Here is a 27,672-nt window from a genome sequence, read left to right as displayed (position 1 = left end):
GCGGGCTGTTTGCTCTCCAAACAGGAGATGCTCTGATTCCTCCATGTCCCCACCTGGGGCTGGTCAGAATGGTGATAGTTCACCAGGCCCCGCACCAGGGGCCACACGCTGGCTTCACTCCTGCCAGCGACTGGCGAGGAAAGCACCGATGGGCGCGCTCAGAAACGGGCTACACTTATTTTCACTTTTCATTTCAGCCAGTAAGACTCGCGTGACTTCCCCAAGCCAGGCACACAGCAGTCCAGGCCCTTGACCCACATGTGAGCTGTGCTGGGGCCCAGGCTGGGCCTTGGTCTTTCGTCGTGTATTTACAGGTTCTGGGTTCAGGAGGAGAGGGGGATTCTGTCCTGGGCCTTAAGAGGGAGCAATCTGCTGCCCACCAGTCCCGGGTCTCTGCCTCCTCCTAGGGGAGAAGATGACAGCCAGTATACTGGTGAGCAGCGGACAGCGGGACTGGCCTGTGCACCTGGCTTGCAGCCAGGCTGGCCGGGGCCTGTGGGGTCTCTCGGGCCCTCGGTGCTCCCCAGGTAGGGCTGGCCGTGAGCAGCCGAGGGCACTGGAGGCCAGGCAGGGGAGGCCACCTGGCACGGTGGGCTGGCTACAGGGAGGGAGCCTGGGCCCCTGTCCCAACCCTGTAGCCTGGAAGCCAGGAGTGGAGCTGAAATTGAACTCAGCTCTGAAAGTGAGGTCTAAATGGTTTCACTTAGCTCAGAAAATAGTGAATTGACTTTACGGGTCTGAAGGATGGACACTGAAAGGCAAGGCTGAGCCAGGAGGGGCCAGAGGAGCAAAGGCCTGGATTCCGGCCACGGGCACCACTCTCTGAGCCTGGACGTGGTCACCTGGGGGGTCCGGCCACCTATGAAGCCCACTCCCCGTGCGTGTCCCCCAAGGCCAGGCCTAAGTCAGGTCAGGCCCTGTCAAAAATGTCGCCTTTTCCTAAGCATGAAGCCAGAGAACCGGGCGGACCTGGCTGAGGCCCGGGGCTGGGTGGACGCAGTCTTTGTGGTGGTCGGTCTGGCAGCCTCGGGTGGGGAGATCCGCACAGGGCCCAGGCCCTCTCCCTGCAGCCTCTGTGGGTGGAAGGTGCCGGAAAACTTGAGAAGCTGCTCTGGCCAGCTCTCCAGGCCTGCGTGCCACCTGCATGGGGACAGGAGAGAGGACGGGACCCCTCAGTCCCCCAGGGCAGGGTGCTGGGAGTCTGTCAGCTCCCCGCAGGGGCCCCAGGTGTGGACCCTGGGCAGGGCAGGGCCCCACCTGTCCTGGGGGTGCCTGCGAGATTGGCTTGGCCGCCGCAGGCACCTGGGGGTTGTTGCCCTGTGTTCTGCCTTCGGGGGCTGCTGTCCCACCTGCTCTGGGGCTGGACCCCAGACCAGCGGGCACATAAGCCACAGTGGCCGCCAGGCGCAGTCTGGACCGGGCTACCCCTCTTGCACCCCTCCTGCAGGCCCAGCACCTCCTCGCCCGCCCCTGGACCTCACAGCCAGCAGCAGCCAGAACCCCAGGGCCACGCAACAGCGGGGTGCTGGGGACAGGCTGCTCGGTGAGAGGTGGGGTCCCTGGGCCCCGGGAACGCCATCCTGCTTGCTGGGCGGGGGGCTGAGGAGGGCCGGGCCTTGGGAGCCACCCTCCTTCCCGGTCCCGATGCCCGTCCATGCTCCTGCCAAGGGCGGGCGGTGGGCACTGGAGGCTGTGCTAGGGCCGCACCCGAGAGACGGAGCCTCATACACACTTATGCTCACCCAGGACCCCGGGGCTGGGCCTGTCCCTGCGTCGGCTCAGTGGGAGGGTCCCGCTCTGCTCCCGCCCCTGGGCCCCGGCCTCCTACGGACAGGACACCCTGCCCCCCACAGGTGCCCACCCCACGCCTGGAGCTGGTGGCCCCACTGGGCCTGCCAGGGCCGGTTGGGCAGGGGGTCACCCTGTGGTCCTGGCCTCTGGGGGCTTCTAGGCACTGCAGCCCCGCCTCCCCCCGGGCTGACCGCCCACACATGGCGCCTGCCTGGCACTGTGGCCTCAGGGCACACACTTGCTGCAGCCCCAGCCACGCCGGGCCCCTCCCCACCTCAGTGCCCTAAGACGCCGTGCCTCCACCTCAGGCTGCTGGGCGCCCCTCCGTCGAGCCCCCTCTTCATCCCAGACGGGCGGCCCCCAGACCCAATTCGGGGCGGCCATCGCCATCTTACTGGGCAGCATTGGATGGTGCCTGGTCTCTAATACTGCCTGGTAATGATGACGGTGGGGCCCTGCTCGCAGCGATGGGGCCGCCCTCCCCCAGCCTGGCCCCGGGCCCCGGCCTCTCCCCACGCAGGCCCCACGCCAGCCACAGCCCCTGACACCCGCAATCAACTCACCCACCCTGTCCTGTCCCAGTGGCTGCCGGGTGGGGCTCTAAGGCAGAAAGTTGACTTCGGGCAGGCCCCTTCCCCAGGCCCGGACGCGTCTGCGCCCCTTCCCAGCCTCCAGAATCAAAGGTGCCCCGCCCCCAGTGATCCGGGATTAGGACGCTCGGGTTCCGGGCCCTGCCCATGGCGCCCAAGCAGGTGCCGCCACCACACCCGGCCGGTGGGGGCCAAGTGGAGCGGCCACAAAGGCCTGGGCCCCGGTGGGGGGGCCACTTCACAGGCCAGCAACACCTCCGGCCTCGGTCCCGGGTCCGCAGCCCCAGGTGCCCTTGGCTCTGGGAAAACAGGGAACAGGCCTCCCTGCCTGCACCTGGGCCCCGCCTGTGGGCCGTGGGGCGCCCACGTCTGTCCCGCGTCCTCGGGCCGAGGCACAGCCGGGCCTCTGTGGGCATCTTACCGGACAGTGCTGGATTTCTCGGCTCGACTCTAACACTGTCTGGTAACGATGTTCAAAGGTGACCCACCACCCGCCGGGAAGTGGCCCGAGGACACGCGGTCCTGAGCTCCTGGACTCCAGAGCTGGGCCGAGCCCCGGGCCAGCTGGGGGACGGGCAGACGGCCGGTCTCAGCTCTGCAGCCCGGCCCAACCAGGGAGGCCTCTGCCAACCGCCGCGGGGCCGGTTCTGCCACATCGGGGCCCTCGGTGCTCCCCAAGGGACTCGGGATGCTAGGGCCCGAGAAGGGCCGCCAGCCTGCAGGCAGGCTCCTGCGCATCCGCTGTGGCTGGGCCTGGGTCCTCCCCACGGAGTGGCCGGCAGCCTGTCAGCAGCCACACAGAGAAACGCGCCTTCGGGCTGGAACGGGGCTGGCGGCAGGCAGCCCTCACCTTCCCTTCCCGGGCCCTCCCGTCCACCACACAGGGTCAGATGTCCACTACGGCTGTCCGGGGCACCCCGGCTCACCGCTGGGAGGTGGCCCTGCCCTTAGAGGTCCCAGTCAGCTGGGGCCGTGGGCGGTCACCTCTCTTACTCCCTCGGTCCACGGGGGACACGGGGGGACAAGGGTGTGTCCGGGTGCCTGGAGCAGTGGACGTTCCGTGCTGCTCTCCCCGGCCCCAGCCCCCGCAGCGTCGTAGGCGAGACCGGGAACACTGTCCCAAGCCATCAAGGCCAGGTTGGTCTTTTGTTTTATCTTTTTGATCTGAAGCCAGGACACCAGCCCCCAGACGTGCCGGCGTAGGCACAGGGGCGCCCCTTCTGCCCTGGGCCCCAGTGGCTCTCCTACAGGAGGAGGGTCTGCCCCTGGCCCGGCTGTCGCTCATTAACCGGCCGAGGGCCGTTCAGACAGCTGCAAGGGGCCGCAGCCTCCTTGACCGGGGATTAAGATCAGGGAAGCCAGACTGCCCCCCAGCTGCACCCACAAACACGTGTTCGGGCTGCTGCCCAGACGGGGCCTGCAGGAAAGCCCTCCTCGGAGCGGCCCTGGGCCAGGCCACCAGGGCTCTGGGGCCGCTCCGCGGACTGGGAGGCTCTGGGGGTCTTGCCGCTGAACCCTCCCACTTCCTCGCGGTGCGGCGGCACAGGTGGTAGGGAAGCCCCAGGCCCTCCTAGAGGGGCCGCCGATGAGACTGCCTGCACCAAAGCCTGCCGATGGGTGTCTTACCAGACACGGTTAGATCTGATCCTTCTGTCTAATACTGTCTGGTAATGCCGTCCATCCATGGCCTGACCGCCACCGGAGGAGGGGCTGCTCGCTGGATGCCTGGTGGAGGGGAGGCCGGGCTCCGTGGGTCCCAGCAGTGGGCCTGAGCCGGCTGTACACTCCTGCCCAGGCGCAAGCCCTCGTGTGCCCCCAGGGCACAGGCCACGCCTGACCACCCAGGTCCGTGTCCCTGACTGGGGGAGCCCCGTGACACCCCACGGGGGATGGGGGATGTCTGTCGCAGACGCAGCAGACTGTTGGTGTAATAGTGAGGGGGCTCCACGGGCGGGGGGCCCCACGCTGAAGGCTGGCAAGCAGTCGGCGCAGCCCCCGTGCTGCTGGCACCGCCACTGGGCCGCAGGCAGCCGCACCCCTGGAACCCCCCAGGAGCCTCTCCGGGAAGGTGCACTCATCCCTTGCCACCCCCCACCCATACCAGGCAGGGTGGGGAGAGTAAGGAGGACAGGACAGAAGCAGCCCTGGCCCCCTAAACCCCCAGCCCAGGCTGTGGCAGGGTGCCCGTGGCTGGCAGTGCCCCAGGAGATGCCCCAGGATGCCCTCTCCCCAACCCCAGGTGGCACCAGGACCCTGGAGGGTGCTAGGTGTGGAGACCCCACGGGTGAGACCCCTCTTCTTCCTTCCCCTTGCTCCCCACAGACCCGACTCGGGGCTTGGGCAGCCCGGGGACTCTCCAGGTGCTGGGCCAGGCTGTCACCCAGGCATGCCGGGCAGGAGGGCTGGCAGTCCCTGCCCGCTCCCTTCTACCCACAGAGGCTCAGCAAGACGTCCTCTGTCTACAGCTGCCCCCCAAACCAAACTTCCGGAGGCTGGTCCCACCCCCGGCCTCGTGGGACCAGCCCTTTCTTTCCCCTAAGAATTCCAAGGAGGTCCTAGGGTCCCAACCCACGGCTTCGCAAAGGACTGGCTGACGCCTCCGGCCCCGGGCTCTGCAGCCAGAGTCAGGGCAGACGGGCCCGTCCCTCCTCCCTGCCTCCCTCCCTCCTCAGCACCCACTCTTTCCTGAGAGCCCTCTGGGAGCCGGTGCAGTTCCAGACCCTGGTGGGGGGAGTGGGGAGGGATGTCCCTGCAAGGGGCACAGGCAGCAAGGAGGCTCCGCGCAGGACGAGTCAGCTGCAGGGGCTGCCGGTGCTGCAGAAGCCAGGGCATTAGAGGTGGCAGCAGGGTGGGGGTGGGGTGGGGGCAGCCCAGGAAGGTCTCTCTGAGCAGGTGGCCAAGTGGGAACCATGCAGGAGCCCGGCAGAGGGGCCCAGAGGCCACACGGGGACCAGTGGGGAGCGCTTCCTGGTCCAGCCCTGGCAAAGGCACCAATTCCCTGTGGGTAGCCAGGGCCTGAGCTGCCTGGGAGACCCACACCACAGCTGCAGGAGGGGCGCTGGGCCTTTACCCAGCGGGGCTGGACCGCCCCTTCCGCCTCCAGGCACTCGTGCCCAGCCCAGCCAAGCCCTGTGGCACCCGGGAAGAGGCATCCGCCCTGCGGGGCTGGCCGATTAATGATTGGCTGCCTTGCTCGGGGCTGTAGATGCGACTGAGGGCCCAGCCCCAGGCCATCATGGGAAAGGCTGCCCCCGGGCTGGCACCCACACCAGTTTTTTGGGTGATACGGCAGTTTTTGATTTTGAGCTCTCGCTGTCACCACGTGGGCAGGGGGCTGCCTCCCCAGAACCCATGGGGAGTCACAGGGCAGCAGAGTGGTGGGCTGGCCCGGCTCCTAGGGGTCTGGGCCTCTAGAAGGGATGGCGAGTGGGGCACGGGCTCCGGGGGAGGACGACCTGGGGATTCTGCAAGTCTGTGTTCAGGCCAAGGGGAAGACAAGCGGCCTGCAGGTGACCAGGGGCCCCACTGCCCACCATCGGGACCCTCAAAGTGAGGGGGTGCTTAAGGGGTGCATTAATTTTCTGGGGTGGCCACAGCAAATTACACAAACTCGGTGGCTTGAAACAACGGAAATGTATTTTCTCACGGGTCCTTCCTGCCTCTCCCGGCCTCTGGGGCTCCAGGCGTCCAGGAGCTCGTGGCCGCGTTCCTCCGGCCGCTGCCGCACCTTCAGCTGGCTTCTCCCCTCTGTGTCTCCTCTTCTCTCCCTCCCTCTCCCGAGGCCACTGGTCGCTGGATTTAGGGCCCATCAGATAATCACATCTGCAAAGACGATTTTTCCAAGTAAGGTCACACCGCACTTTCTGGGCCTTAGGACGTGGACACACATGGCACAGGGGCCACCATCCTCCCTACAAGAAGCAAGTGAAGGCTCCCTAAGGAGAGACACCCTGGGGACCCATGCAAGACTCTGGAGGACAGAGGCAGGGGGCCAGGCAGGGCAGCCAGTGGCCCTCCCACAGGCCCTGGCCTCCCAGACCTGGGTGTGAGCCCCTCTCAACCCCTTGGGGAGGCATGGGTTTGCTGAGCACCCACTTTCTGTTCTGTAAAGAGGCCGTGGTAAGGGGAGATGAAATAACGCAGGTAAAGCACACAGCACAAAAACATAATGGGTCAGGTCTGGGGTCCTGGCACAGATGTGGGGATCCTGAGAAGGCTCAGGAATGTCCTGGGAGGATGGAGGGCCCAGGTGGGGGCTGTGCCCATGACACCCCCCGCTCTGGCTTTGGTCGCTCCCCCCCCCCACTGCCCCGCTCCCCTCGGTGCCTGGCCTCCGCCCCTCCCCATCTGCTCACCTCTGGGCCTCTGGGTCATGGTTGCTAGGAGACAGTTGCCTGGTCACCACTGTTGCTTCCCTGGCACAGGGCTCACACCACCTTGTCAGGCAGGTAAGAGGGGCAGGTGGGCCACCAGCGGGGGTCCTGTCTGGCCCTGAGGGCCGGGGCCTGCCGTCCCTGGCCCCGCCCAGCCCCCCGGCCCCAGGAGCCCTGCGGGTCCTCTCGGGACTCTGCCCAGGAACGTGAGGGAGTTGAGGGAGGGGAGCAGAGGGGTGCCTGGCTGGGCAGAGACCCCCAGGCTGGGCTGAGCAGGGCAGGCCTCCGGGGGTGGCGGCCGCTCAGGACCAGGTCTGTCTCCCAGGGCCGACCCCCAGAAGGGAAGGCCTCCTAAAATCTGCGGGGACCCACGTCGCCCCAGACAGCTCAGCCCTGGCCAGAAGACACCAGCCCAACGAGCAATGTCAGCCCCTCCTTAGCACCCCACGCCACCAAACGTGTGTTTGGAGGAAGGACCTGGCAGGACACGGTGTCATCGCGTTTTCTTGGATGTTTCCTTCAGGTTCACGAGGGTCTTCCATTCATCACACCGGAGCACCATTTCCTGCCAGTCTTTTTACCTGACCAGGTAAAAAGTTTATTTAAAAACTCGTTATAAAGGGCTTCCCTGATGGCGCAGTGGTCGAGAGTCCGCCTGCCGATGCAGGGGACATGGGTTCGTGCCCCGGTCCGGGAGGATCCCACGTGCCGCGGAGCGGCTGGGCCCGTGAGCCATGGCCGCTGAGCCTGCGCGTCCAGAGCCTGTGCTCCGCAACTGGAGAGGCCACAACGGTGAGAGGCCCGCGTACCGCAAAAAAAAAAAAAAAAATCGTTATAAAGCTGTTTCCACCGCCCCCTCCCTGCAGTCCTCACGGAGGGCCTGGTGCTATCACCCCCCCACCCCCGCGCAGGCCCACTGCAACCCGTTTCACCACCATAGATAACGGCTCGGGAACACCTTTCAGCACAAAGCTTTCTATTTAGAATTAGCCCGTCAGAGAGACTCTGACAAAGGCAATGGCTCGGCAAAGGCTCTGACCCCTGACCCCGCCCGCAGCCCCGCAGGCCACCACGTCCTGCAGCCCGGGGCACTGCGTTCACCACATGCCTGCACGCCCAGGGTAGGGATTCTTTTTCCTAATTTTTGTTAACTTGAATGACCAGAAATGGTCATTCATGGCCTGTTTAATTTTTCGTGGAAGAAATAAGATATACAGAGTTAAGACCAGGCAAACAGAGGCACAGGCTTACAAGGCTTGTTTGGAAACCCGGCAACTCCGTGCCACCTCCCAGCTCCTGTTTCTAGGAGTGCCCGCTGCTGAGTCCAGGTTACCCTGCAGAAGTTACCCTTCGCTGGGCTGTGGGGGCCAGGGGCTCCCTCCCACCCCCCACATTCACACTGTAACCCCCGGTAACACTCCTTGCAGGCAGGTCACCGCCCTGCTCGGCACCGGCCTGGCCCTCTCCAGCCTCACCGTCGTCGCACAGGCCCTCCTCCAACGTGGGTGACCAGGCAGCTGTGGGCATGTGTCACACAGGCCACGGGCACTCCAAGCTCACTCTGCAGGTGGGGAAACCGAGGCACAGAGCTGATCCACACCACAGCCCCAGCTTCCTTCTAGAGACCTCCCACCATGCTGGGCGGGCCACAGGAGCCTTGCCTCTGAGATGTCTCCGGGCTTCCGCTGGGTGCCTTTCCTCCATTATATTCTCCTTTCCAGCACACTTCCTTGCCTTGAACTTCTCACAAGGCTGAGCCACGTATTTCCACGAGCTCGTCCACCTTGTCTGTCCCTTTGTTCTAACCGTCCAGCCCTCTTCTCGGGTGAGGACTCTTGGTCCTGCCCCAGCGTATTCCCAGGGCTGCGTCCCCTGCCTCGGGCTCCGCCACCCCCCCCACCCCCTGCCCCCTCCTCGCAGGGCCCTTTTTCTCTGTCTCTGGGTGTCGACCTGTTGCTCCCACCTGAGGGCCTCCGTCAGACGTCTGTTGACTCAGTGGCCACTCACGTGGGAGCGCTGGGGGAGAGTACTGACCGCCATCCTCCTTGGGGGCCCCCACCCCCAGCAAGGTGCGGGTCTCCCAGGCAACGCAGAGACCCAAGCACACTTGCACACGCGCACCCGCCCTGTGCTCAGCAGGTCCCTATCCCTGCAGTCATGCTGGGTGGGGTCCAGGCGCCACAGAGGAGCCCTCCTGTTCCGGGTGCGGCAGGGCTGGGGAGGAGGCCTCGGTCGTCCTCGTGGCTCGGCCCACCCTTGGCAGGGGGGTGAGACCCTCCCCGCGCCCGGCCCCACACCCAGGCCCTATAACCGTGTGGACAGCTGTTCCCAGTTTACCCTCTTCTGTCCTAAGTGGGGACAAAGGTCTTGGTCAGCATCTCTTGGGTGACCAGCTGGTTTGTTTGCAAAGCGACTGTCCTCTTTGGAGGGCAATCTGCCAGCTCCTGGTATGCAGACGCAGAAGCCCCTCTCTGCCTGCCAGCTCCCAGGGTACTGGCCTTTCCACCGCTTGTGTTTCTTCACTCTTTCAGAAAATCCTAGCCTCCCAAGCAGCCCCCAAACTGGGAAGGACCTGTCAAGGAATAGCTAAAATCCCCTAAAATGTTCCCAAGTTAGCCACACAGGAAAGGAGCCCTAGAGAGGCATCATCCTTGAGGCAGGGCCCCCTCTCGGCCCCGCCCTGACTCTGGGAGGGGCCTGCTCAGGGCCACCGCCCCCCTCAACCCCCGCAGGCCTGACTGCAGCCCTCCTTACAGCCGGCAGGGAGGCCAAGCACAGAGATGCCGACACCAGATGGACAGTGCCTGCAGGCCCCACAGTCACCACAGAGACGGGAGCCACCCACAAGAAGAAGCCCAAATCCAGGACGCGGGGCGTCACCCCTCCCCAGGCAGGGCGGGCCTGACTGCGCGCCCAGTTCAAGGGCTAGGACCACGGGCTGCCCGAAGGGCCCACAGAGGGGTGGGGGCCGCGTCTTCCCAGAGGTGCCCCCGCCCCCGTGCCCCAGAGTCTGCGGCCCGTAGCTGCACCCACTTCCTCCACAGCCAGGGACCGCCTCCTCGGACCCAGGTTGGCACAAAGAGAGGCAAGTGGTGAAGGATGGCAGGGGTCAGGTGGAGCCGCCCCCGGGCACCAGGTGAATGCTGCCAGGGCCTCCCCGGGGACAGGCACCCCATCCCCAGGAAGGCCTTCTCACAGGGGGGCCACACAGCCGTGCCCTGGGAGAGGGGCCAGCAGGAGGCCATATGCCGGGTATGGGATGTGGGCCAGCCGAGTAGGGCAAGGGACAGCAGAGTTGGGGTCTGAACAGGCGGAGAGGGGTCTCCCCTGACTGCTGTGGGTCACCCGTGACGTCATGATGGACATTGTGACCCCCGCCCTCTGGGCATGTCCCTGCGTCACGTCTGCCCCCAGCTCCAGCCTCACACCTCAGCCTCTGCCCCACACAAAGCCCCTGCCGTTGGTAAGGAGGGACCCTGCCCCCTTTCTCCTAGTAGGCCCTCTGATTGGGCCTGAGACTGGGCTGAGATGGGCTGAGACGGCTGGGGCGACTGCCCAGGGGCTCCGGTCAGATTCTGAGTGGACGCCCCGCCTGACCCCACCTCGTTCACAGGCTGTGCCCATGAGAGATCAATGGGGAGCCACCGAGAGGAGGGGCTCCTACGTCAGCTAAGCCAGCTGGACCAAGATGCAGGTGGGCTCGGGCAGGGCCCAGGGAGGGGCAGAAAAGCCACCAGCTGGGCCAGAGCCTCTGACCACCCACTCTGCCCGCAGAGCTGGACGACGCTGACACTGCCAGGCCCCGGGCCGCCCTCCTGGAGAAGCACCCGCTGGACGGGGAGAAGCAGCAGCCCGGCAGCGGGCAGGGCCCCTTCTTCTACATCGGAGGCACCAACGGGGCCTCAATGTGAGTGGGGCCTCAGGCTGGGTCCAGTCCCACCGCCCCCAAGCCCCGGCCCAGCCGCGCTCCGCGGCCCACAGCTCCGCGGCCCCCAGGTCACCGCCGCCCCTCGCCCCTGCAGAATCAGCTCCTATTGCAAAAGCAAGGGCTGGCAGCGCATCCAGGACAGCCGGCGGGAAGACTACAAGCTCAAGTGGTGCGAGGTCAAGTGCAGGGACACCTACTGCAGCTTCCGGGAAGGTAGGGGGCGGGGCCGGGCTCAGCGGGCGGCCCTCCCTGCGCGCATGCGCGGTCGCACGCTTCCCGGGCTCTGTCGCGCCAGGCGAGCAGCTGCTGTACCAGCTCCCCAACAACCAGCTCCTCACCACCAAGATCGGGCTTCTCAGCGCCCTGAGGGAGCACGCGCGGGTCCTCAGCAAGACCAGCAAGCCAGCCCCCTGCGCGCAGGCCAAGTGAGGATGCCCTGGCGCCCCACCCCGGCGGCGCACCCCGCACCCGACGCGTCAGTCGCTGCTCCTGACCGCCCTCCACCAAGTCCGCCCGCCTACTCGCCTTCCCGCTGACCCAGCCGCGTATCACCCATCTGTCTCCACCCCCAATAGCGGCCACCATTCCAGCCACCCAGCCCATGGCCCCCCAGCGGTCCTCACACGCTCGCCACAGAGCCGCCCGCTGGTGTCCTGCATTCAGCCACCACTGCCTACCACACCCACTGCCGTCCACTGCACACCCATTCCTGTCCCTTGGCCCGCCCCCCCCCGAGCCGTGCCCGACCCACTCGAAGTGCCCACTCCTCTTCCACTCACTGCCCGGCCATTCACACATCCGCCTGCCCATCCAAACAACCACCTACCACCTGCCTCCCCCGTCCACCCCCCACCAGGCAGGCAGCCACCCACTACCTGGTCATCCACGACACCACCCAGTTCTGTCAGCAGTTCTGGTCCAGCCCCTCCAGGCATCCATCTACCCACCAGACCCCACTTGCCCATCCACCTACTTCCATGCAAAATCCACTTATCCACCCACCACCCATCCACACACCTCCAGTCTACCGCCAAGCCCCCACCCACTCCCCACCTCTCGACGCCCCCCATCCATTCTCCACACACTGAGCAGCCACTCAGGCCAGGTCCTGTGTCCTCCTGGGGTACAGATCTGGAAAGGACACGACACCCGCCCCAGAAGAGCTCATGTGGAGCAGCCCAGGATGCCTTGGGCCACAGAGGTAGATGCACCCAGCCATTCTGCCCTAAACTGAAGGATGGCCTGGTGGTCAGTGTAAGGGGTTAAAGGGCATCCCAGGCCAGGGGATCCATGCCGACCGCTCATTGCATGCTGGGCACTGTCCTGGCCCGGAGACCCAGCTCTGAACTGACCACTCCCGAAGGCCCGAGAGCAGCAGGGGGAAGGGCAGGGAGGTGGGAGGGGTTGGGAGGTGGGTGAGGCAGCCTGCAGAGAAGCCAGGTGTGCAGAGCTGGAAAAGCGTGCTCCTGGCCTGGGAACAGAAGGTGCAAAAGGTTCTGCAGAGGAAAGAGCTGGGGGCCGGGGGTGGGGGGATGGGGTTGGGGGGGGTTCAGAGGAAACCAAAGGGGGCAGGAGTGCCTGGAGCCCAGCCCAGCTTCCGAGCAGACACTCTCCCTCCAGCCTACCCCAGGTCAGACCCCCAGAAAGGTTGGCCAAGCTGGGGGAGGGGGACAACCCTCCCAGTGTCTTCCCCACCTCCCTGCTTCCCCAGGGTCCTGAAAATGGAAGACTTTTTCCCAGAGACCTACCGTCTGGACATCAGGGACGAGAGAGAGGCTTTCTTCACCCTCTTTGATGGTGAGAGGCCCCTGGACGCCAGGCCCGCTCTGGGGAGACCGGTGCAGGGCTGCACCAAGGTGGCAGCGTGATTAGGGCGGGGCCAAGGCCCTGGAGAGGCCGAGGTGGGGCGTGGTCAGGGAGTGGAGGGGTGGAGCCAGGGTAGAGTCAGGGCTAGTGCTGAGGCGATGCTGGGGAGGGTCATGGCCAGACCTTAGTGGACGCCAAAGCCTGCAGGGGCGGGGCCGTGGCTGGGAGCGCTCAGGGAGGGGCGGGGCGGGGCGGGGCGTGGTTGGGGCCAAGGCGGGGCTTTGGAGGGATGGGCGGGGCGAGGCAGGCTCCCTGGCTCGGGTAGCTGTCTCCGCAGAAACCCAGATGTGGATCTGCAAGCCCACCGCCTCCAACCAGGGCAAAGGCATCTTTCTGCTCCGGAACCAGGAGGAAGTCGCCGCCCTCCAAGCCAAGACCCGGAGCATCGAGGACGACCCCATCTACCGCAAGATGCCCTTCCGGGCGCCTCAGGCGCGGGTCGTGCAGAGGTTTTGCGCGTGGGCACCCCGAGGGGCGTCGGGCGGGTGGGGCTGACCCAGGTCCGCTGGTGCCCGTGAGGCTTGTGGGTGTCGCGGGGCCCACAGAGGAGTCCTTGGCGGTGGAAGGCTGCGGTGCCCCCAGCTGGGCCCCTGTGTAGCCAGAAGAGGTGGGGTTTTCACCTCCAGTCAGGATCTCAGAGCAGATACCATCCCTACCCCCAACACACACACAGGAGGCTCCTGGATGGTGTGGGGCAGGGAGGCCTTGGTCAGCGTGTGCCCCAGCCTGGGTCCTGCGCCCTCTGAGCTGCAGGAAGCCCGGCTTCTCCCCCACCCCCACCTATCCAGCCGCAGCCTCCAGGCCACAGGCAGAGCTGACCCCACCCTGCCTTGCTCCCCTCTGCCTCTTGGAGGGGAGGGCCCACACCCTCAGCCGCACACCGGGGGGCACAGTCTAGCCTGAGAAAGGTCCCTTCGGGCTTCCCTATCTGCCAATGTGGACCTCACTCCTGCCGCAACTGCTGTCTACCACCCCAAGCAGCTGCTCCCAGCCGCTGGGTCTCTAGACCTACAGCTCTCTCCACTGGGATGTCCCCTCCCCGCCTCTTCAAAGCCACCTGCCCTTCAAGGCCTAAGGTCACCCCTCCCTCCTCCTCCAGGCAGTCTTCCCAGCCCATAGGGCCCAGTCTGCTTCTGCCTCCCAGGCTTCTAGCGAGGGCTGCGCCCTGGGGCGCCCCAGACACACACCAGCGGGCTGAGCTCCAGGGGCCAGGCCCTCCTTCCCAATTCCCTGATGTGTTCAGGCTCGGAAATGTCCCCTGACCAGTGGACACTGCACCCAGCCAGGGTAGGGGACCCACAGCTCACACCTGAGACAGGTGGCAGGGGTGCTGAGGAACCGGCAGGCCCAGGTGGGGGCACGGGCCAGGCTAAGCACGCCTCTCCAGGTACATCCAGAACCCGCTGCTGCTGGACGGGAAGAAGTTCGACGTGCGCTCCTACCTGCTCATCGCCTGCGCCGTGCCCTACATGGTCTTCTTCGGCCACGGCTACGCTCGCCTCACCCTCAGCCTTTACGATCCCCGTTCCAGCGACCTTGGTGGCCATTTAACCAACCAGGTAAATGCCCCCCACAGGTGACGGCCCTCCCTGCAGCCTTGGACAAAAATCACTGCTCAGGAATGGGAAAAGAATCCAGCTGTAGACGAGGTGGCCCAGACCCCGAGGTGGCCCAGACCCCGAGGTGGCCTGGGCTGCCCCTGCCTGTAGCCAGCACTGCCTCTCACCTTCAGCCTCAGATGGGCATCCTAGTGAAAAGACTGAGAGCTGGGGCCCCGGCCCCCAGCTCAGCTCCCTCTGGGTGTGGATCAGGCCCAGCAGGGGTGGGAGCCAAGGGCAAGGGCCTCCGTGAGGACCTCAGTGCAGGGATGCTGTGGGCAGAGGTCTCCATGGAAGGGTCTCGATGGGAGGTGTCTGGGCGGTGGCCCTCTGGGAGGATCTGGGGTTACTTCTCAGGGGCAGGAGGTGCTGGGGGAGGGGCTCGGTGGCCCGGAGGAGCGGGACCCTTGTGGGGTCTCTGGTGGCCGCATCGGGGTGAGGCTCTTGTCGGGGCCCCCCGTGGGGGCAGGGCCTCCAGGAGCTGCCCTGCCTCCCAGTTCATGCAGAAGAAGAGCCCCCTGTACCTGCTGCTCAAGGAAGACACGGTGTGGAGCATGGAGCGCCTTAACCGCTACATCAACGACAAGTTCCACAAGGCCAAGCGCCTCCCCCGGGACTGGGTCTTCACCACCTTCACGGTGCGCGCGCGCCCCGCCCACCTGGCGCTGGGAGGGGCTGGGGGTCAGGACCGGAGGGCCCGAAGGCCGTGGGGCCCTGGGCCCCAGGCACGTCCGTCCCTGGGCAGGGCTGCCGTTGGGCGTGTGCGCAGCGGAGGGTTCCAGGGACCCTCTCTCTCCTCTCCCTCTTTTCTGAAACAGATCATTCACACGACACAAAAGTCACTCTGTGAAAGTACAGTTCAGCGGTTTTTAGTGTATTCTCCCCACTCTCTAATTCCAAAACACTGTCACCTCCGCAGAAAGAAACTCGGTACCCACTGCCTTTCCCAGCCCCTGGCAACCACTAATCCACTTCCCGTCCCCATGCATTTCCCTGTTCTGGACATTTCATGTCAATGGGATCACACAATATGTGGGTTTTCCTGGCTTCTTTCACTGAGCATAACATTTTCAAGATTCCCTTCGTTTCTTTTTATGACTGAAAACTATTTCATTGTGTAAATGGACCACGATTTATTTGGATAAACATTTGTCAGTTGATAGACGTTTGGGTTGTTTTTACTTTTTGTCTATTATGAGTAACGCTGCTCTGAATATTCACGTACATGTACAGATATTTTCAGTTCTCTTGGGTATATATGTCTAGGAAGGAAATTGCCTGGTCATAGGTTAACTCATGTTGAACTTTTTGAGGAACTGCCAAACCATTTTCCACATTGGCTGCAAGGTTTCCCATTCCCACCAGCAACGTATGATGGTTCCAATTTCTCTATATCCTTGCCAACACTTGTTATTTTTCTTTTTTTGTTTAATAGTCATCCAGTGGGTGTAAAGTGATATCTCATTGTGGAGTTGATTTGCATTTTCCTAATGATAATGATATTGAGCATCTTTTTACATGTTTGTTGGCCATTTTTGTATCTTCTTTAGAAAAACTTCTGTTTAGATCCTTTGTTCACTCTTCCTTCTTAGGCTGTAGAGCTCTTTATATATTCTGAATGCTAGACCCTTATCAGATGTGTGATTTGCAAATATTTTCTCCCATTCTGTGAGTTCTCTTTTCACTTTCTTGATAATGTCCTTTGTTTATCTGTTTTGTTTTGTTTTGGCCGTGCCCCTCGGCTTGAGGGGTCTTAGTTCCCCAACCAGGGATTGAACCCCCTGCAATGGAAGTGCAGAGTCCTAACCACTGGACTGCCAGGGAATTCCCCATAATGTCCTTTTTTGCATAGATTTTTATGAAGTCCAATTTATCGATTTTTTTCTTTGGTTATTCATGCTTTGATGTCATATCTAAGAATCCATTGCCAAATCCAAGGTTGTAAAGATTTACATCTATGTTTTCTTCTAAAAGTTTTATAGTTTTAGCTCATTTTGAGTTAATTATTGTGTATGGTGTGAGGTAAGGGTCCAACTTCAGCCTTTTGCATGTGGCTATCCTGTTGTTCCAGGACCATTTGTCAGAGAGACTATTCTCGGCATATTTTTGAAAATCACTTGACCAGATATGTATGTGTTTATTTCTGGACTCTCAATTCTATTTCATTGGTGTGTATATCTATCCTTAAGCCAGTGCCACACTGTTTTGGTTGCTATAGCTTCATTCTCTTAATGTGCTGTATTACATAAATTGATTATCATGTGTTGAATTACTCTTGCATTTCCGGGATAAATCTCACTCAGATATAGAGTATTGTCCTTTAAACATGCTGCTGGATTGGGTTTGCTAGTCCTTCATTGAGGATTTATGTGTCTACCCTCATAAGTAATATTGGTCCACAGCATTATTTGCTTGTATGTCTGTCTGGTTTTGGACATGTTCCCTTCTCTTCTGTTTTTGGAGAGTGTGTGAAGGGTTAGTGTTAATTCTTTATATATTTGGAAGAATTCACCAGTGAGGCTACCTTATTGTGGACTTTTCCTTCGTGGGAAGAATTGTTATTTTTCTTATTATTACTAACTCAACCTTTATTTGTTAGAGGTTATTCAGATTATCTATTCCTTCTCGGGTCAGGCTTATTAGTTTGTCTTTCTAGGAATTTCTCCATTTCTCCTAAGTTGCCTAATTTGTTTGGAATACAGGTACTCATGGTATTTTATGAGCAACTATAATCGTTTTCATAATCATTTTCATCTCTATGTAAGTCTTTCTTTCTTGATTTTAGTAATTTGAGTCTTTTCTCCCCTTTATCTTGGTCAATTTAGCTAAAGGTTTGTCAGTTTTGTTGATCTTTTCAAAGAGCCAGTTTTTGGTTTCATTGATTTTCTCTGTTGCTTTCTATTCTCTATTCCATTAATATCCACTCTAATCTTTATTATTTCCCTCCTTCTTCTTGCTTTGGGTTTAGTTTTGGTTTGGTTTGGTTTGGGGTTTTTTTGTTTGTTTTTCTTCTAGTTTCTTAAGGTTGAAGTTTGGGTTATTGATTTGATTTGAGATCTTTCTTCCTGTTTAATGTAGGTGTTTACAGCCATAAATTTCCCTATGAGCACTGCTTTCACTGCATCCCATAAGATTTTGTGTGTTCTGTTTTCATTTGTTGCTTAAGACTGTGTTAATTTCTACATATTTGTGAATGTTCTCATTTTCTTTCTCTTATTGATTTCTAATTTCATTCCACTGTGGTCAGAAAACATACTTTGTATGATTTCAACCCTTTAAAAAGTATTGAAACTTGTTTTATGTTCTAACATACTGTCTATCCTGAAAAATGTTCCACGCACACTTGAAAAGAATGTGTATTCTACTGTTGGGTGGAGTGTTCTATAGATGTCTTTTAGGTCTAGTTGGTTTATAGTGTTGTTCAAGTCTTCTATTTACTTGTTGATCTTCTGTCTAGTTGTTCTATCATTGACAATGGGATACTGAAGTCTCCAACTATTATTACTGAATTGTCTATTTCTCCTTTCAATTCTGTCAGTTTTTGCTTCATGTATTTTTAGGCTCTGTTGTTAAGTATTTGTATGTTTATAATTATTACATATTCTTGACTTATTAGAAAAATGTCCTCTTTTTTCGTAATGTCCTCAATTTTGGTCTTAAACTCTATTTTATCTGCTATCACTATAGACATTCTAGCTCTCTTTTGGTTACTGTTTGCCTAATATATATATATTTTAAAATTTTATTTATTTATTTATTTTTGGCTGTGTTCGGTCTTCATTGCTGTGCACAGGCTTTCTCTAGTTGCAGCGAGCGGGGGCTACTCTTTGTTGCCGTGCACAGGCTTCTTATTGCAGTGGCTTCTCTTGTTGCAGAGCATGGGCTCTAGGCACGTGGGCTTCAGTAGTCATGGCATGTGGGCTCAGTAGTTGTGGCTCAGGGGCTCTAGAGCTCAGGCTCAGTAGTTGTGGCACACGGGCTTAGTTGCTCTGCAGCTTGTGGGATCTTCCCGGACCAGGGCTCAAGCCTGTGTCCCCTGCGTTAGCAGGCGGATTCTTAACCACTGCGCCACCAGGGAAGCCCTGATATATCTTTTTTAAATCCTTTTTCTTTCAACCTATCTGTGTCTTTGAATCTAAAGTGAGTCTCATAGGTAGCGTATGGGGGGGGGGAACGCATCCTGATAATCTCCGTCTTTTCATTGGAAAGCTTAATCCATTTATATTTAATATAATTACTGATAAGTTAGGATTTACATCTGCTATTTTGCTATTTGTTTTCTTTTTTGAGTTTTATTTTATGTATTTTTTATACAGTAGGTTCTTATTAGTTATCCATTTTATACATATTAGTGTATACATGTCAATCCCAATCTCCCAATTCATCACACCACCACCACCACTTACCTCCACTGGTGTCCATACGTTTGTTCTCTACATCTGTGTATCTATTTCTGCCCTGCAAACCAGTTCATCTATACCATTTTTCGAGGTGCCACATCTATGCATTAATATACAATATTTGTTTTTCTCTTTCTGACTTACTTCACTCTGTATGACAGTCTCTAGATCCATCCACGTCTCTACAAATGACCCACTTTCGTTCTTTCTTATGGCTGAGTAATATTCCATTGTGTATATGTATCACGTCTTCTTTATCCATTCGTTTGTTGATGGGCATTTAGGTTCCTTCCATGACCTGGCTATTGTAAATAGTGCTGCAATGAACATTGGGGTGCATGTGTTTTTTTGAATTATGCTTTTCTCTGGGTATATGACCAGTAGTGGGATTGCTGGGTCATATGGTAATTCTATTTTTAGTTTTTTAAGGAACCTGCATACTGTTCTCCATAGTGGCTGTATCAATTTACATTCCCACCAACAGTGCAAGAGGGTTCCCTTTTCTTCACACCCTCTCCAGCATTTGTTGTTTGTAGATTTTCTGATGATGCCCATTCTAACTGGTGTGAGGTGATACCTCGTTGTCATTTTGATTTGCGTTTCTCTAATAATTAGTGATGTTGAGCAGCTTTTCATGTGCTTCTTGGTCATCTGCATGTCTTCTTTGGAGAAATGTCTATTTAGGTCTTCTGCCCATTTTTTGATTGGGTTGTTTGTTTTTTTCATATTGAGCTACATGAGCTGTTTGTATATTTTGGAGATTAATCCTTTGCCCGTTCATTCGTTTGCAAATATTTTCTCCCATTCTGAGGGTTGTCTTTTCGTCTTATTTGTAGTTTCCTTTGCTTTGCAAAAGCTTTTAAGTTTCAATAGGTCCCATTTGTTTATTTTTGGTTTTATTTCCATTACTCTAGGAGGTGGATCAGAAAAGATCTTGCTATGATTTACATCAAAGAGTGTTCTTCCTATGTTTTCCTCTAAGAGTTTTATAGTGTCCAGTCTAACATTTAGGTCTCTAATCCATTTTGAGTTTATTTTTGTGTATGGTGTTAGGGAGTGTTCTAATTTCATTCTTTTGCACGTAGCTGTCCAGTTTTCCCAGCACCACTAATTGAAGAGGCTGTCTTTTCTCTATTGTATTCTCTTGCCTCCTTCATCAAAGATAAGGTGATCATATGTGCATGGGTTTATCTCTGGGCTTTCTATCCTGTTCCATTGATCTGTATTTCTGTTTTTGTGCCAGTTCCATACTGTCTTGATTACTGTAGCTTTATAGTATAGTCTGAAGTCTAGGAGCCTGATTCCTCCAGCTCCGTTTTTCTTTCTCAAGATTGCTTTGGCTATATGTCTTATATCGTTTTGTTTCTCAATTCCTCCATTACTGCCTCCTTTTGTGTTAAATATTTTCTAGTGTACCATTTCTAGTGTCATTTCTTTTACTATATATTTTTGAGTTATTCTCTTAGTAGCTGCCCTTGGGATTACCATTAACATCTTAATTTATAACGATCTCGTTTGGATTAATACTAAGTTAATTTCAATAGTATTTTTTGATTGTTCCTATATAGCTCTGTCTCTCCCTTTATGCTGTTACTGTCACAAATTACAACTCTATAAGTTGTGTGTCCATCAACATAGATTTATAATTATTGCTTTACACAATTGTCTTTTAGATAAAATAGAAGGGAAAAAAAGCAATTACCAAAAAATGAATGTGGGGGCTTCCCTGGTGGTGCAGTGGTTGAGAGTCTGCCTGCCGATGCAGGGGACACGGGTTCGTGCCCCGGTCTGGAAAGATCCCACATGCCGCGGAGCGGCTGGGCCCGTGGGCCATGGCCGCTGAGCCAGCGTGTCCGGAGCCTGTGCTCCGCAATGGGCGAGGCCACAACAATGAGAGGCCCGTGTACTGCAAAAAAAAAAAAAAGAATGTGTACTGTCTTTTATATTTAACTGTGTAGTTACTTCATGGGTGCTCTTGATTTCTTCATGTGAATTCGAATTATTGTCTAGCGTCCTTTCATTTCAGCCTGAAGGACTGTAGGGAAGTTCTACTAATGATAATCTATGTTTTTTTTAATATAAATTTATTTATTTATCTTGGCTGCGTTGGGTCTTCATTGCTGCGTACAGGCAGCGAGCGGGGGCTACTCTTCATTGCAGTGAGTGGGCTTCTCACTGTAGTGGCTTCTCTTGTTGCAGAGCACAGCACAGGCTCTAGGTGCACGGGCTTCAGTATTTGCGGCACGCGGGCTTAGTAGTTGCGACACACGGGTTCTAGATCACAGGCTCAGTTATTGTGGCACATGGGCTTAGTTGCTCCACAGCATATGGGATCTCCCCGAACCAGGGCTCAAACCCATGTCCCCTGCGTTGGCAGGTGGACTCTTAACCATTGTGCCACCAGGGAGGCCCTAATCTATGTTTTTTAAATTTGGGACTGTCTTAATTTCTTTTTCATTTTTGAAGGATGATTTTGCTATATATACAATTCTTGGTTGACGGTTTTTTTTTTTTTTTTCCTTTCAGCATTTTGAATTTGTCATTCCACTGCCTTCTGGACTCCATGATTTTTTGTTTGTTTGTTTTGTTTTTTAACACATCTTTATTGGAGGATAATTGTTTCACAATGCTGTGTTAGTTTCTGTTGTACAGCAAAGTAAATCTGCCATATGCATACATATATCCCCATATCTCCTCCCTCTTGAGCCTCCCTCCCCCCCTCCCTATCCCACCCCTCTAGGTGGTCACAAAGCACCGAGCTGATCTCCCTGTGCTATGCTGCTGCTTCCCACTAGCTATCTGTTTTACATTTGGTAGTGTATATATGTCCACTCTCACTTCGCCCCAGCTTCCCCTTCCCCCGACCCCGTGTCCTCAAGTCCATTCTCTATGTCTGCGTCTTTATTCCTGCCCTGCCACTAGGTTCTTCAGTACCATTTTTTTTAGATTCCATATATATGCATTAGCATACAGTATTTGTTTTTCTCTTTCCGACTTACTTCACTCTGTATGACAGACTGTAGGTCCATCCACCTCACTACAAATAACTCAATTTCATGTCTTTTTTAGGGCTGAGTAATATTCCATTGTATATATGTGCCACATCTTCTTTATCCATTCATCTGTTAATGGACATTTCCATGGTTTTTAATGAGAAATTGGTTGTTGGTCTTATCGAGGAGCCTTTATGATGAGTCACTTCTCTTTGCTGATTTCAGTATCCTCTGTTTGTCTTTTGAAAGTTTGCTTCTGATGTGGTGGATCTTTTTTGAGTTTATCCTACTTGGAGCTCACTGGCCTTCCTGAACGTGTAGACTGCTTTTCATCAAATTTGGGAAGTCCCACGGCCATTATTTCTTTAGATATTCTTCCTGACTCTTCCTCTGCTTTCTGGATCTCCTTATGCATTTTGGTCCGCTTGATGGCGTCCCACAGGTCTCTGTAGCTTTATTTTTCTTCATTCCTTTCACTTTCTGTTCCTTAGACTGGATAATCTCAATTGACCTATCTTTGAACAACTCCAATGGACCGTTGCACCCCTGTAGTGATTTTTTTAATTTCAGTTCCTATAATTTTCAACTCCAGAATTTCTATTCAGCTCCCTTTTATAATTTCTATCTCTTCACTGGCATTCTCTATGTGGTAAGACATTGTTCTTGTATTTTCCTTTAGTTCAAGTGAGGTCTGCCATGGAACCATCAGACACATCACAACAAATGACTCCAATTCTTTGTCAGACAGGTCTATTCTGCTATCTCCAGTACCGAGAACACAGGCTTTTTTCAAGGCACTGAGCTGGGATGCCAGAGGTAAAACCAGGGCAAGTTAAAATGCTACAAAGCTTGCTGTTCTTACCAAGATTCAAGATTTTACTTGAGTAAACACTCTTCAGGTTGCTGGACGCCTTTGGTTAATTTCCAGCATTTTGAGAAGGTTAATTCTGACAAAGTTGGCCAGTTTGAGCTGTTTTTATGTTGTCTCTCTTGAACCTGCTAGGCAAAGCTTCTCCCTGTTGTTTCACTGAAATGCTCACTGGAGTGACCTCTATGCTGTCAAACCCAGGGGTCAGTCCAGCCCTCTTCTCCCTGACCTGTCAGCCAACTTTGGACACAGCTCCTCACTCCCCATGGCTTCCAGGACCTTGTCTACCCCCTCTCTGCCCCCTGTGCTCGCCCATCAGCTCCGCACCGCTGCTCAGGAGGCCCAGGGCTCAGCCTGGCTCTACTCTTTATATCTGCTGTACCCACTGTTATCTACTCTTTGTCTTTATCAGACATCGCCCGAGTTTAAATTCCAGCTATGTGCTCAAGACTCCACATGAAACATCCGGCCCTGGCTTCTCCCCTGAACTTGAACCATGGCCTGTCAACACCCCATCTGTAAGCTCACAGATGTCTCAGACTCCATGGGCCTCCTCTCCTTCTTGGTTGATGGGGGCTCCATCCTTCCAGAGTCTCAGACCAAACACCTAGGGATAACCCTTCATTCCTGTTTTTCACAGCTCCCCATCCTTTCATCAGTCAACCAGGTTGGCTCTACCCCAACACAGACCCAGCATCCATCCCACCACCTCGGCTTACACAAGCCACCCACATTTCTCACCTGGATCTTTGCAGTGGGGCCCTTCAGTCTCTCTCAGCATAGCAGCCGGAGGACCCTATTAGGGCACAAGTCAGATATGCCCTCCTATGCTCCACCCTCCAACAGCTCTGACCTCAGGGTGAAAGGCAAGGTCTTCCCACGCCCCCGAGATGTGACTGGTGCCACTCTGGTCTCATCCCCCTCTGCCCTCCTAGCTCGCTCGAGCCACAGCAGCCTCACGTGTTCCCCCAAAACCTGGGCATGCTCTCCCACTTACAGCCGTTGCTGCACCCTGGTGTCCCATCCCCACCCCACGGCGCTCCCCTTCAGTCTTCACCCACTGCTCACTCTCTGGCCCACCCAGATCAGACCCCTTTCCACACCACCCAGAACACCCCACCTCTCACCCTGCTTCATCTTCTCCATCAGCATGTATGGCTTCCTGTGCTGTGCAGAGTGCCTGATGCTTTACACATCACAACAGTTGTCTCTCTCTCTCTCCTATGAGTGAGCTGCTCAAGGGCAGAGACTCCTCGTAAGCTCTCTCTACTCTCGACCCCAGTACCTGCCACGCAATAGGAGGTCCACACGTTTGTGAAATGAGTAAAATGAGAGTAAAGGAGTTTCTGGCTGTGAGCCTGTGACCCTGAGAATGTGAAAGTGCGGGCACTGGGGGGAGCACAGGTGAGGGCTGGGGCTGGGGCTGTTCAGGCCTGGAGGGTGCAGTCAGGGCCCACAGGTGACATCCCGTCTCCTCCCCCCTCCCCCGCCCCACCCACAGAAGCGGATGCAGCAGATCATGGCCCACTGCTTCCTGTCTGTCAAATCCAAGCTCAAGTGCAAGCTGGGCTACTTTGACCTCATTGGTTGTGACTTCTTGATCGATGAAAACTTCAAGGTGCTGCTGAGGCGTCCCGGCGGGGGTGGGGTGGGGTGGGGTGGGGTGGGGGTGGCGGGGCCCAGCAGGCAGGTGCAGGAGGCAGGGGCCCTCTGTGCACACCCTGACCACTCAGGCGGGCCCCTGGAGCAGGCAGTTATGCACCTTCCCTAGCCCTGGGGGTGGTGTGTCCACAAGGCTTCGCTCTTCCTGCAGCTGGGGCAGCCCCCAAGGCCAGACTCTCAGACCTTCAGAGTCTTAGCTCCTTGGGCAAATGGGGGAGTGAGGCCATGGAAAAGAAGTGACCTGCCTGGTCACGTGGCTTAACGGGGACCAGGGCCTCAGCCTCCTGCTGGCCAAGTGGTAGGTGGGGAGGGATACTGAGCAGTGTTGGGCCCAGGTGTGGCTGCTGGAGATGAACTCCAACCCTGCCCTGCACACCAACTGTGAAGTCCTGAAAGAGGTGATTCCAGGCGTGGTCATGGAGACCCTGGGTGAGGCCCCTACCCAGCCCCAGGACCCTCAAACCGACCCCTCTGCCTGCGCACCCTCTCCCCAAGCTCAGACATCCACAAACCTAGCTCTCCAGCACCCGAAGGGCTGCGTGGCAACCCCACCCTCCACTCATGCCCCCACCTCCCAGCCAAGGGGATGCACGCCTGCACCTCACCCCAGCCCCGGCCCCACCCCTCAGCCCGTAAACTCCAGCCCCGGGAACGCGATGCCGGGGAGGCTGGGTGGCCGCCCCTCCCTTCCCCCCAGCCGGGCTCACCCGCAACTCCTCCCCAGACCTGGCACTCGAGACCTTCCAGAAGAGCCTGCGCAGCCAGAAGATGCTGCCGCTGCTGTCCCAGCGCCGCTTCGTGCTCCTGCACGACGGCGAGGCAGACCTGTGGCCGCGTCTGGGGGACTCCCGCAGCGTCCCCCGCCCGCCGGCGCCGCCGCCCCCGCCCCGGCCCGCCTGCGACGCCCCGCCCGCTGCGCGCCCGTGTGTTCGCGCCGCCGGCAGGTCGGGCGCGCGCAGGCCCGCGCCACGCAGGGGCCCCAGCGGCGCGCCCGGGCGGCCCTCCGCACAGCGGCGCCCCCGGCCTCCGACCCCCGGCCCCGACGGCGCCCAGGGCGGGGACCCCGAGGGCCCGGGCGGCGGGCGGCCGCGAGTGCGCGGCGGGGAGCCGGCGCGGGAGCCTTCCCCGGGGTCGGCAAAGGAGGGGCGCAAGAACGCGGGCCACCGCGGCTCCTAGCGGGCGGGCCACTGGCGCCCTCGCGGGGACCTATAAAAGATGCTCTGTTTCAAACGCGACCTCTGCAGCTGGTCCGCGGGTTCCCCGCACACCGGGCCCCGAGACCCCCTCCGGCAGCCTCCCTGCACCCCGTGAGCCCCTACTCCACTGCTGGGGCCCGTCCTTGCGGGGACACGAGGGTCGAGGGATGGGGGTGTCTTCCCGGCAGGAAAGGGAGATGAGGACCCCCGCGCCCCTGACTCTGCCCACCGTGAGCTGCTTCCCGTTCCTGGGCCCCATCACCTACGGCCGTTGTCCACTCGCCCTGCAATCTCACAACCCACCTGACCTCTACTGCCTGGGTCGGTGGTCCCCAAGAAAGGCACCCAGTGTCCCCCGTCAAGGGTCTAGAGCCTCACGGACCCTCTCGATTCCCACAGGGAGGCTTCCTCACACCCAGCGCGTTCCTCCGAGCTGCGGTCCCCGCCCTGCCGAGGCTCGCTCCTTTCTGGGCCTCCCGAGCACCAGCGCCCTGAGCTCTCCTCCACCTACGGCGCCCGGACTCTACAGCAGGCAGAGCCCTGCAGACGCCGGGAGGACCCAGGCAGTGGGTGACGGGCATATGGTCGTGGCAGGACAGCGCCCTGAGGGAAGTGCCGAGCCAGCAGGTCCCTGTGTGCCCTGTGGGCCCAGCCTCGAGGCTACTAGGAGATTCAGGGCCTCTCGTGTGTCCACACCACCCCCACCGCCACCAAGCGTCCTGGGGTAGCCATAATCCCCTCCACCCTGGCCTTCCCCACCCTCCTCCCCATCCAGACCCCAGGGTCTGGGCAGCCCCACCCTAGGCCCGCCTCAGCTGTCACACCGTCCCCCCACACTCCCTTTCACGTGCCCTGCCCTCACCTCTCCAAACGGTCACCTCCTGCCCTGCACACCCTCGCTCAGTACCTCAGCGGGCTCCATCAAGGTGGGAGGGGCCGTCGGGCCCCCTGCTGTGCCCTGCATTGGTGTGCTGGTGGGACCTGAGGGGCAACGACCTGTCCTTCCCCGCTGCCCCCCCACCCCTTTCCCAGGGATGCAACAGCCACAGCACCGCTAGAGGGCGGCGGGCACTGACCCCCCGAGCCTCCGGCCAGCCCACTGGAGGTATGCGACCAGGGAGCCAGGGAGCCAGGGAGAGAAGAGCCAGATGGAAAGCGGGGCTCGGAGAGGTAGAGTCAGTCCTCCCAGGTCACAGAGCCAGTGAGGGGCCCAGGCCAGGACTCACCTGCCCTGTCACAGCCCACCCACCCTCCCACCACCACTGCACCCCCTCGTCATCCTGCTGCTGTGGCCAGGAGTGTGGGGTCCCCGGGCCAGGAGCACCCTTGTCACTGGGTGACTGGGGTCCAGGAACCCTGAGACCCCTTCCAGTGCATTTGGTGGTCTCTCCATGAGGGGTCAAGCTCAGCACTGCGTCCTCTGCAGCCTGCTGGCCAGCTCTGTGCCCGAAGAGCCGTCTCCATCAGGGAGAGGTGGCCTCCTGCGTGGGCGGAGCACACCCAGGTCTTTGTAAAACCCACGCCTGTGTCTTCGGGGTCAGGACTACTTTCCTCTAGACAGCCACGTCACCTCGGGCTCACCCCCTTAACTCGCCCGAGGGGCCTCTATACCCCAGGTCTCCTCTCTGAGGCCTCTCCCACCCCCTCCTCATATCCTGCCCATGGGGCCTCTGCCCACGCTGTCCTGTGGCTCACGATGTGGCCCGTGGTGGCAGCAGTGCTGCCCCAGGACCTTCCAGCTCTCCTCCAGCCTCGGCGGGACTCGGCGGGACTGTTCCCCTGCTGGTCAAGGCGGTGTCTACGGAGGCGACCCCATCCTCAGGGAGCAGCTGTCCCTGCCTGCCGCCTCCGTCATCCCTGGACCCTGAGTGGGTGCAATGGCCCACAGGGACCGCGATGGGCCAAGAAGTGCACGTCCTGACTGGGCCTCCATCCCCGGGCTCCCCCAAAGCCCTGGACTGCCTGCTGCTCCTGGGCGCCTGGTCCCCCTAGAGCCTGGAGTGCAATAAATGAGGTTTCCTTGCTACTCATTCATCCCCAGGGGTGATGGCCACACCCTCACACCCCCATGTGGATCCTCTCCTAGCCCCACCCAGCCCACAGTCGGGCTCCAAAGTGTCCTTGCCAGAACTGTGAGGGCTGCCAGGGAGAGGCGGGCAGGGAACTGAGTCGAGTGCTGTCGGCTATGGGGCACCTGGGCATCTGGAGGTACAAGGTGCGCCCCAGTATTCAAATGATGTGCTGGGCCCCCTGCAGCAGCTCGAGGAGCAGCCTCAGCAGCGGGGGGTGGGGGTGGGCAAAGCGGGGGGAGGGGCGCACTCCTAGTGTCTGGGACCGGGCTGCCCGGCACTGCGGCTGGAGCTTGTAATCCAAGGTGAAAGCTGAGGGCCTCTACCTCCCCTCCCGC

General features: G+C 58.2%; 1 protein-coding gene and 1 long non-coding RNA gene across 7 annotated transcripts; one reads left to right on the top strand and one right to left on the bottom strand.

Moving 5' to 3' along the window:
* Positions 1-18: 18 nt before the first annotated feature.
* On the bottom strand, positions 19-24,887 carry LOC131757751 (uncharacterized). 6 transcript variants are annotated; one of them, XR_010837825.1, is made up of 6 exons: positions 13,858-14,327; positions 12,431-13,138; positions 7,232-7,335; positions 6,737-6,817; positions 6,028-6,203; positions 19-1,140 (listed from the first exon to the last, which is right to left on the bottom strand). It is a non-coding gene; the product is annotated as an uncharacterized lncRNA (long non-coding RNA). The 6 variants fall into 6 exon arrangements; XR_010837828.1 differs by lacking the exons at positions 12,431-13,138; positions 13,858-14,327 and adding exons at positions 8,230-8,315; positions 10,880-11,014 and having other exon boundaries at positions 24-1,140; XR_010837826.1 differs by lacking the exon at positions 13,858-14,327 and adding an exon at positions 8,230-8,315 and having other exon boundaries at positions 25-1,140; positions 12,431-13,297.
* TTLL10 (tubulin tyrosine ligase like 10) lies at positions 6,342-25,727 on the top strand. The gene is given in 15 exon segments (XM_059064818.2): positions 6,342-6,524; positions 7,278-7,343; positions 9,511-9,823; positions 10,529-10,661; positions 10,777-10,895; positions 10,978-11,107; positions 11,812-11,883; positions 12,394-12,479; positions 12,814-13,033; positions 13,936-14,107; positions 14,644-14,784; positions 23,909-24,025; positions 24,405-24,467; positions 24,794-25,289; positions 25,292-25,727. Coding segments are annotated over 15 exon segments (2,400 nt in total). The 3' UTR covers positions 25,381-25,727.
* The last annotated feature ends 1,945 nt before the right edge of the window (positions 25,728-27,672 follow it).

Source organism: Kogia breviceps, chromosome 1 (assembly GCF_026419965.1).
Source record: "Kogia breviceps isolate mKogBre1 chromosome 1, mKogBre1 haplotype 1, whole genome shotgun sequence".
In the NCBI taxonomy this organism is placed as follows: domain Eukaryota; kingdom Metazoa; phylum Chordata; class Mammalia; order Artiodactyla; family Physeteridae; genus Kogia; species Kogia breviceps.
This window is presented reverse-complemented; position numbering and strand designations above follow the sequence as displayed.